The 10,131-nt window shown below is 34.4% G+C and overlaps 1 protein-coding gene across 2 annotated transcripts in view; it reads right to left on the bottom strand.

Moving 5' to 3' along the window:
* Window positions 1-10,131, bottom strand: part of LOC130891990 (dynein axonemal heavy chain 3) — a 115,259-nt gene that overhangs the window by 3,085 nt on the left and 102,043 nt on the right. The window contains exons 46-55 of one of the 2 annotated variants that reach the window (XM_057797151.1): window positions 8,452-8,588; window positions 7,783-7,957; window positions 6,549-6,755; window positions 5,104-5,311; window positions 4,801-5,051; window positions 4,165-4,322; window positions 2,751-2,910; window positions 1,598-1,786; window positions 1,332-1,540; window positions 1,066-1,279 (exon numbers count right to left, since the gene is read on the bottom strand). In XM_057797151.1, coding sequence (XP_057653134.1) covers window positions 1,066-1,279; window positions 1,332-1,540; window positions 1,598-1,786; window positions 2,751-2,910; window positions 4,165-4,322; window positions 4,801-5,051; window positions 5,104-5,311; window positions 6,549-6,755; window positions 7,783-7,957; window positions 8,452-8,588 — 1,908 coding nt within the window. Of the gene's footprint in view, window positions 1-1,065; window positions 1,280-1,331; window positions 1,541-1,597; window positions 1,787-2,750; window positions 2,911-4,164; window positions 4,323-4,800; window positions 5,052-5,103; window positions 5,312-6,548; window positions 6,756-7,782; window positions 7,958-8,451; window positions 8,589-10,131 lie in introns of those variants that run through there. The other variant, XR_009058975.1, reaches the window with a different exon arrangement.

The raw sequence follows: 10,131 nt of genomic DNA, 5'->3' as shown, positions 1-10,131 counted from the left end.
GAATTTATTTGAAAAATCGATAAATTGTTATCAACAATTTGCAATTATCATTAGAGAAAAAGGAAGTTCGTATTATCTGAGATGTCGTTGTTCTAAAAATAAATTAGGATCGAGGAAATCCTAAAATAAAATTCAGATACTGTGGATTAACAAAAAAATATAATTTAAATGTCGAAAGTTTTAAAAAAAATACTATTCCTACACGATTAAATAAAGAAAAGGTTGGTTGTATGGGTTTTCCATTTCGAACTGCAGTTTTGGAGAGAATTTATTTACCAGATCATCGGGAAACGCCAGAAAGGTATCAAATCTTACGGTACGTATCACCGAAATTCTTTTCTAAACTACTAGTCGAGGACATTCTGTATATACGATTACTTTCGGTCATTAGCACCCGATGTATTATTCAATAAGATAGAAAAACTGAAGATCGAATAGATGCCTTTTGGTGGTAGTTGGATGATGGAGTATCTTGATACAGTTCCACAAAACCACCAGTACAACTCGTAGGAAGGGTGTTCGAGGGTTTCAAAGTCTTCTATGTTCATTGCTCGTATGGTGTAATGGACCACATGGTGTCTGATGTTGTTATCTGTTGTTGTACAAGACCAAAACCTTCTTCTAGAGGAAGCCAAGGATCTTGATGCCAACATATCCATGTAATCCACACTATGTACGGTTATCTTCCCCTTTAGGGCAATTTGATAATAAGTATGTCATGTTTCTACTAATAATTCGACGCAAGCGCAATAAAATTATCGAAATATTGTTGTCACCCATAGACTGGGAAGAAAAGAAGATTCTAGAAAACGATACTATAATTTCAAATTAATTAAATTGGTAAAAGAGATCGATAAATCGAATTCTTTTCGATATTGAAAGTGTGTATACAACAGAAGTGACTACGAAACCATAAAATATTTGATCGATTTGATCCAATTTCCGCTATTTACTTGAAACACAGAAAGTAAAAGGGGGCAGTGGAACGAAACAGCACAAATTTTAATCCCTTATAAAGGTGGAGTTATTCATTTATAAATATTTTTTTTAGTCATTGAGATTCACCTTACAATATACGCCCAGAGGACACGTCACATTCGAATTATCCGGTTCGTATTCGGTAACGTAATATTCAAAATGTATCCAATCGATCGGTAACTTCCGTTTCCTCGCGAAATTTTGTAAAACTCCTGTTAGAAAAGATTGAGTAAAGAAAAAACCGGATAACCAGTAAACTTTAGGTTCCCCGAAATCTATCCAATCTTGAAACACTTTGAGTCTAAAAAAAATTTAGTTAATATTTAATTTTTTCTAATTATAAGTTTATTTACCTGGCGATTAAATCGTTCACGTACGATCCTAACGGTTTCAAACTGGGGTAACTTTTACCGGCCCAACAATCCGGTACTTTCCCCACGACTAGAGCCTCACAAGTTTGTTCCAATTCTCTGGACATCACCACGAGTCCTTTGACCGCTTTTATCATATCTACGAGGGATTTTTTTACCACGACTATCAATCTATTGAATCGAATCAATTCCTGGAAAAAAAAATTGTTATACAGGTTGTATGTATTATATTCGTAATTTGTAATTACTTGTTTCAATACTGTGTTCATCGAGTTGGTATACATAACGGGGTATTTTTCGTCGACATATTCAATATCGAAAACCCCCGGTATTTTACTCAAGATATCGTTGGCGAGATCTATGACCATCGTTTGAGAATCATCCCCACCACCTCCGGCCGTTATCATCGTTTGCGTCAAAAGAATTCCGTGCAACAACTAAAATTATAAATAGAAAAATATCAAACAGTTGTGGGAATCCTGGAACGAGGAAATTTTTACAAAAACCCTGCTCGAACCATGAGTATTTTTTCCAGGTCCAGATACGTTCGATAAAATACTTTCGTATCCGTTTTGTAACTCAATAAAATCAAATTAGTTAAGCGTTTTCGACGTCCCAGAATCCATTCATCGAGGTAACGGTACTTTTTTACCAATTATGGGATCGGTTGACATCCGGTTCGGGTTTTTGAACAGGATTTATTAATTAATTTGAAGTTTTCATGTAGGGACTATTTTTAGAATATTGGAGGTTAGGTATAAGAGGAGGAAGACTTTAAATAAAAATAAAATTTGTATCTAATCGACTTTTATTTGTTTTCGAATCAAGAACTTCTTTTTAAGCAAACCGAGGTAACGATTCATCTCCTTCCTTGAGATAAACTCACCAAGGTGCATTGCCGGTTGATCATCCCCGATTCCTCCACTTTGGTAAGTAGAGAGCAGTAAGGGCTCGTGTTACAGCTCTCACTCTCACTAACTTATGCACTACTCAATTGAAATATTGGGAAGAGAAACTGAAGGAAAGTTAGGTTAGGTTTACTTTGGCTTCGGTTAGGTTTTCTTTAGCTACGATTAGGTCTACTTTAGTTTCCATTAGGTTTAGATTTATTTGTTTTTCTTTAGCTTTAGCTACGATTAAGTTTTCTTCAGCTTTACTTCACATTGTAAAAAACATATTTTTCTATGACATGAAATATGTTTTTATAATAAAAAAACAATTATTGGTTGAAGCGGAAGTACTAATTTCCGACAACTGGTACGTCGATAAATGGATTCAAAGACTTACGATAGCGCTAAACTAATGTTTTTTTTATAACGATTTTGAGACAGGCAGATTTGGAAATATTTCTAAACCAGTTTTTTCTATATATGTATATCTAAAAATTATTTAGTAATTTACCAGTGACGTTTCTTGGTTATCTTTAGTGATATCGGCGTTTTCGTGGAGTCCAAAAACTTCCGGTTGGGCATTGATCGGTAAAGATCTGATGTATTCCAAACATCCTTCCCAATTAGTATTCGTCGGTATAAAGTATACTCCGCTCGGTGAAAAAAAGTACCTGAAATTTCATTTACAAGATATTAAATTTCCAATTTTACTAATTCTAATTTATATTCAGACTAAATATATTTCCCTGATTATTAGAATAGAACAAAAACTGTGAAAACCTAGTCTATCTATTGTGTCACCTCACGCTGTTTACCGTTCTGGTAGTCTGGTTATACCACATCAACTTCCCGGAGGTTATGTCCATTACATATTCTGGTACCTCGGACCAACTTATCCCTTGGACAGGTTCGTAATCGTTTTGCTGTCTCAGTGACTCTTTGGCTGACGCTGCAAGTGACATCTAGTACCTTCCCCACGTTTTTCTTCTAGTGCTATGTTCATGATCCGATCGGGGTTGTTTTAGAAGGGTCCTACAGGGATCTGAATGTCTATCTAAACGATTTTCTATCGGTGGTTTATAGGTGGCACGCCAAATTTATAGATCCGGGTATGAATATAAGGTTGGTTCAGTTACCATTCCATTACACCATAACGACCACAAATGACACCGACCATGGTGAGCAAAGGTAACTATGTTTCTTCGGTGTTAATTTACTGCATAGAAATGATTTTGTCCTTTGAACGTTCCCTAGGATCTAATCTTCCTATCTTGACCCAAATCCTTAACCAACATCACTTGGTGGCCGGTTCGGACACTGCAGAATGCTTCTAGTAACGAAGATGACCAATGGATCTCGAATATAAAGAAGATAGTTGCTGATGAATAAGTATATTCTGGTAGATGGGAGTGAAAGTGTTGATAATATAACAAATGGGTTGAATTTGACTATTTCTTAGGTGTTAATTTGTTAAAAAAGAATTATTTTGTCTTTTAATCATTCTTCAGGATCTAATCTTGCATTCTTGTTTCAATTCCCTAACTAATATCACTTGGTGGATGGTTAGGATACGTTAGAATGGTTTTGGTTCATTTCCTGATGATGATAAGGAACAAAACGCATGGAATGTAGCATCAGCACCTTCAAATCACCGGGAGAACCTGCCAGAGTTCATAATTTCTAGTAGATGAAAGAAGAAGAGTAATATTATTGACGTAAAAGTGCTCAAAATGGTAAATGGGCTAATTTTGATATGTAAACTCGGAATTTAAATGGTTATTTTGTCTAAACAACAATTGGTTGCACAATGGGTCTTGGAAAAATCACCATTGAACACTACGGTTTGATTAGTTGGGATTGGAATCTGGATATTTCTCTTCTTAAATAGACATTTTTTTTTAAATTTTTTGAAAAATTCATCTTACCCTGGTTCTGTTACAACTTCTGGGGTGTAAAATGTAGATAGAAGAGAATTTAATAATCTTCTGTCTTTGTCATCCGTAACACGACCACCATAATTACATTCTCCAGTGAGGTAAGTTAGTGCTTCGTACGGAACGTCGGTGTATTCACTAAGAAACATCTAAAAAAATTATGAAAATATTAAATACGATAATTGTACGGAAAAATAGTGAAAAGCACTTTCCAAAACAACTAGTGATATTTGGAGACATATTTATATGGTCTATGAAGGAAAAAAGTGGTCCAAGTAGAGACTAGAGTTCGTAGAAGATCCAATTAAAAATACTTCTCGAACTAAGGCGAATATTGCTTATACAGTGAAGCATGAATTATTTCCAAAGCGTTTCCATAGAAACCACGTTTTTTTATCTACATAGACAAGTAAGGATGGTTCCAAGTTGAATATATTACCAAAGGCAGAGTTGTTTTGACTTAGAATGAGAATATGTACTGTTTCGTATGCAATTTTGAAAAACAAAAAGGTTAAAAGTACTCGAAAATATTTTCCAAAACAGCTGGTGATGTTTGAAGACATATTCGTGTCGTCTTTAAATGGAAAAAAGAGGGACTAAACTTCAGAGATCCTAGATTAAACTTACCTGCAACTGTAGAATGCATATCCTGAGATCAGACTCGTTGAATTCGTATGGAATATTCCATCCTAATGGTCCGAATTTCCTCCGTTCCTGAACAATGGCGTGGAAAAAACAGAGGGAAAACAGCAAAGGACGAAAAGCTTTCTGATTAGTGCACAAATTGAAAAATTCGTTATCGGATATGGGATCCGAAGAATAGGACCTCAAAAGATTTTGTCTTAGACCTTTTGGGGCCTCGTTGGTCATTTTCACACCTAAAAATATAAATAGAAATATTCCTAAGCTGGTAGATGTTTTTTTGTATACCGTTTTGTAATATGGCCACAGGAAACGCTTTACTAGGATAACTCGTCAACCACAACCGGAAATTGGTATGTGTATTTTCGGGTACGATAACTTCGTCGCAAATTCTATCCAATTCTCTCATCCAACTCTCTGCCAAATGACAATTTTGCAGCACCACCCATTGACCAGTTTCCAATCCGGTTGCTATCATATTCGAGGCTATCGGACCCTGAAAATATACTTCAGTCAGGACATGAATTAATCCAGTTGGAAATGACCCGAATCCAGTTAAAAAATCCTAACCTAACCAAATAACCCCGATACCAGCACCGACTTTAATCGAAGTTTATATTTCTTTATCTATAATTTTTTCTCATCGAAATAACCTTACCCATAAACAGGTAGGACAACATCATGGAGACAGTACGGAAGACCTACAAACAGGAGATAGGACAGCATCAAGAAGAGGTAGACAGTGAACGAGGAAAAGAGATACTACGCGATGAAAAACTACAAGAACTTAGGTAGGACATCATCATAGAGATACTGAGCGTGGGAAAATTAAAAGTAAGAAGTAGGACAGCATCATAGAGATACTGAACGTGGAAAAACGAAAAAAAATGAGGTAGGACAGCTTCATAGAGACACTGAGCAAGTAAAAATTACAAAAAAGAAATAGGAAAACAGCATCATAGAGATACTGAACGTGGAAAAACGAAAAAAATGGGGTAGGACAGCTTCATATAGATACTGAGCAAGAAAAAATCACAATAAAGAAGTAGGACGGTATCAAAGAGTTACTGAATATGGAAAAATTACAAGAAAGAAATAGGTCAGCATCATAGAAATACTGAACGTTGAAAAACGATAAAAATGTGGTAGAAGAAAACGACAAGAAATTATGTAGGACAGTATCACAGATACTGAGCGAGGAAACACTACAAGAAATAAGTGGGACAGCTTCATGCAGATACTGAGCGAGAAAAAAATCACAATAAAGAAGTAGGACAGCATCATAGAGATACTCAGCGTGGAAAAACGACAAGAAATGATGTAGGACAGTATAATAGAGATATATAGCGAGGAATAACCACAAGAAAGAAGTAGGGCAATCAGTATGGAAAACCAACAAGTAGAAGGTATAATATGTTCGTGGAAACAGCGTGGGAGACTGACAAACAGGACCTACAAGCAGGAGGGCGAACAAAATCATGTAGATAGTGACTGTGGAAGACCTAGAAGTAGAAAAAAGAACAGCATTGTGGAAAGGGTGAATTTGAAAGACATAAAATCAGAAGGGAGGACATCACCATGAAGACAGTGACTGTGGAAGATTAAGTAGAAGACTGAGAAACAGTTTGGTGGATAACATCAGTGAATATGTGAAGAGAAGTCACTTGACTAGCGTTGCTGACACAAAAAAACGTCGTCCTTTTTGCCAAACCCTCCATGCACACTTTAGTTACCTGTCCCTGTCCTAAAGATACTGTCATCAATGCCGTTTTTTTGATTCCTTTGTCGGCTGCGTATCTCACTAGACCGGCCATCGGATCCGATCCTGGTGACAGTATGAATATTAATGGCGAACAACAATTACTGTCATTGTAAGATTCTTCTAGATTGAATTGTGGCGGTTCTAAATATGACGGTCCCATCTCTTCGACGACGTAGGTCTAAAATAAAAAAATTAATAAATAATAAAAAAGGAGAAAACGGAAATTCCATAAAAAATATTTATTTCCAATTATATTCGATTTAGAATTACATTTGGCAGCGTTGCATATCGTCAAATTCAATTTTAATAGCGCCAAAAAACTGTAAGTTGGTTGGAGTCAATGAAATTTTGAACAAAAAATCAGTTGGATTAGAACAAAATTGAATAGATTCAAAAAAGTTCCATTATATAATAAAAATTAAAAAATATTAATTCAAATGTATCCAAAAATGAAGTCAAAACATGTGCCCTGGTTAACGTCTAGATAATGGCGTCAATATCGATATCAATGACGACTCGAAATTACCAGAGATAAAAACCATTGACCAGTTTCTATTTTGGTGGATCTCATCATAACGGTTAACAGAGATTTTTGACACCGATATAATAAACCAACGACGTGATGTTTTTCATAGATGTAAATAAATAATAGCCGCAGTATTAACTGAGAAATTAGTTGTGTTTTCCTTGAGATTTATTTAACAGATATCAATAATTTGAGTCTAAATTGCAAGAAAAGAAGTATAATCCGTTGACTGGTTTTGATCTAATTGGATCTCGTCAGATCAGTGTAACATTTTCTAGTTCAAACTATCCAGTCGGAATTGTTAATAATAATAATCAAAAATGAAATTAGAAACTATATAAAAAAATATATTAGATGCACTTCGTATATACACAAAGTTTTATTGAGTATACGGCGTGGAACTTAGTATAAATCAGCGTCTAGGTTCCAAAAAAATTGTAAAATGTTTTGTTTGGAACCCGAATGTGACGTCACCGCAATTGCGACGGATTATTGGCGACTACGGCTCGAAATACCAGACTGTAGGTTCGCAATTGTTAACGGCATTAGAAATTGGAGTGAATAATATAAAATATAATTCTTCGAATGCTTCTTGGATGTATCGTCGTCTTGTATAATGTTAATCGAGATTAGATTGAGATATAATGTTACAGGGGTTGATGAAAAAATTATATTTTACCTGTACTGCCGGTACTACTTTGTCGGGTCGAATGGCACGGATCAGAATCAATCTTTGTAAACTGCGGGTATTCTCAAAAGGTGGAGGACAAGGAATTTCGTTAGGATTCGAGGTATCGTAGAATTTTCTCCAAGCCGAATTGTTCCTTTTCACAGATTCCAAGAAACCCTTCAACCTTAAACAAATGAACAAAATAATTTGCTTTAATTTTGTTATTTGGAATCTAAGATAGCGATCCAAAGCATATTTTGCTTCATGTTTCCCTAACAATAGGTAATTCCGATCATGCAAGAAGATTTTTAATTGTCCATAATGTTCTAGAATATTTTCCAATGTTCTAGAATGTTACATGATGATCTTGGATGTCCACAATTTCAAAAATTTAGAACTTATATTAGTTATATCTTCAGAAGCTAGCCCCTCGGCTAAAAATTGGAAGCTTCCTTCATGGATAGGTGTAGAAAAACGTTCCAGAAGTTTCAAGAGGACTAAACTAACGGCCTTTCAAAAATTTAGATGTAAAATGAGAATTTTATTCATGAATAGATATAGAAAAAGGTTCCAGAAGACTCTCGAATGTTCTAGAATTTCTAGAAAATGTTCTCAATTATTTTCGACCGTTCTGGACTGTTCCAGAGATATTTTGAAGGTAAAAGTTTTGGCACTTACCCTTCTAAATTGCTGGCTCTGACTATTTCCGACCAAGATTTATCTGATAGCCAATCGGGAGAGGGATTGGGGTATGGATTATCCAAAGCAACGCCGCCAGTTAAGAAAAAGTTCCAAACATCCTCATTTATTTTTCCCTAGAAAAATTTAGAAATAATAAAGTTTCCTCTATCATTTAGATCGGAGTAGTGCCTCTAATACCAGAAGGGTTTTTGATTATTCACATAAAAAGTTGCTGTTTTGGAATTTTCCCTAAAAAAAATTGTGCTGAGAAATAATTTTAATTTTTGGTTGCTTCTGTTACTCTGCATTGTAAAAAACAAATGAAATTAAGCTGTTATATGCTCGAAATTTGTTGTAGATGATGTAGAATGCTGAAAATGTGCTATAAATCGAAAAACTTATCTTAAGAATCTGTTTTTTTTTGAGAAGGACCTTTTTCATTCCCGCTGTTGCTTTGAACAGCAAAAAAATTGAATTTATGCTATAATTTGCTCAAAATTTGCTGTAGAAAATGTAGTATGCTTGAAATGTGCCGTAAACGTGGAAAAATTCATCCTAAGAATTTATTTTTCCCTCAAATATAATTTTTGATTTCTTATATTGCTTTGCACCATCAAAAAATTCAAAATAATGCTGTAATATGCTCAAAAAATGGCGTAAATGTTACAGTATGCTCAAAATGTGCTACTTGTGTTGAAAAATTCATCTAAATATTGATTTTTTCGGCACAGGTACTTTTGAGTTTTCTCTGTTTCTTAGCCTCATAAAAAAAAATTGTAATGACGCTGAAATATGCTCAAAACATGCAATAGATGATACAGTATGCTTAAAATGTGCCGTAAACGTGGAAAAATTCATCCTAAGAATTTATTTTTAACTCGAATATCATTTTTGATTTCTTATATTGCTTTGCACCACCAAAAAATTCAAAATAATGCTGTAATATGCTCAAAAAATGGCGTAAATATTACAGTATGCTCAAAATGTGCTACTTGTGTTGAAAAATTCATCTAAATATTGATTTTTTCGGCACAGGTACTTTTGAGTTTTCTCTGTTTCTTTGCCTCATCAAAAAAAAATTGTAATGACGCTGAAATATGCTCAAAACATGCAATAGATGATACAGTATGCTTAAAATGTGCCGTAAACGTGGAAAAATTCATCCTAAGAATTTATTTTTCCCTCGAATATCATTTTTGATTTCTTATATTGCTTTGCACCATCAAAAAATTCAAAATAATGCTGTAATATGCTCAAAAAATGGCGTAAATGTTACAGTATGCTCAAAATGTGCTACTTGTGTTAAAAAATTCATATAAATATTGATTTTTTCGGCACAGGTACTTTTGAGTTTTCTCTGTTTCTTTGCCTCATCAAAAAAATTCAAAATAATGCTGTAATATGCTCAAAGTATGCAGTAGATAAAAGAGTATGCTCAAAATGTGCCGCAAATGTGAGAAAATTCATTTTTCCAGTATCCTTTTTGATTTCTTTTATTGTTTTGCACCATTAAAAAATTCACAATAATGTTGTAATATGCTCAAAATTGGCCGTAAATTTTACAGCATGCTCAAAACATGCTATAAATCTTCTGAACATTTTGTTGGTGTTCTCTATTGCTTCAAATCACAAAAAAAATGTTAAATCTAATCGAAACTCTAGCTATAATGTACGTTT

The sequence above is a fragment of the Diorhabda carinulata genome, chromosome 3, assembly GCF_026250575.1.
Source record: "Diorhabda carinulata isolate Delta chromosome 3, icDioCari1.1, whole genome shotgun sequence".
Taxonomy (NCBI): domain Eukaryota; kingdom Metazoa; phylum Arthropoda; class Insecta; order Coleoptera; family Chrysomelidae; genus Diorhabda; species Diorhabda carinulata.
Note: the sequence above shows the minus strand (reverse complement) of the source record. Positions and strands in the feature narration are given on the sequence as shown.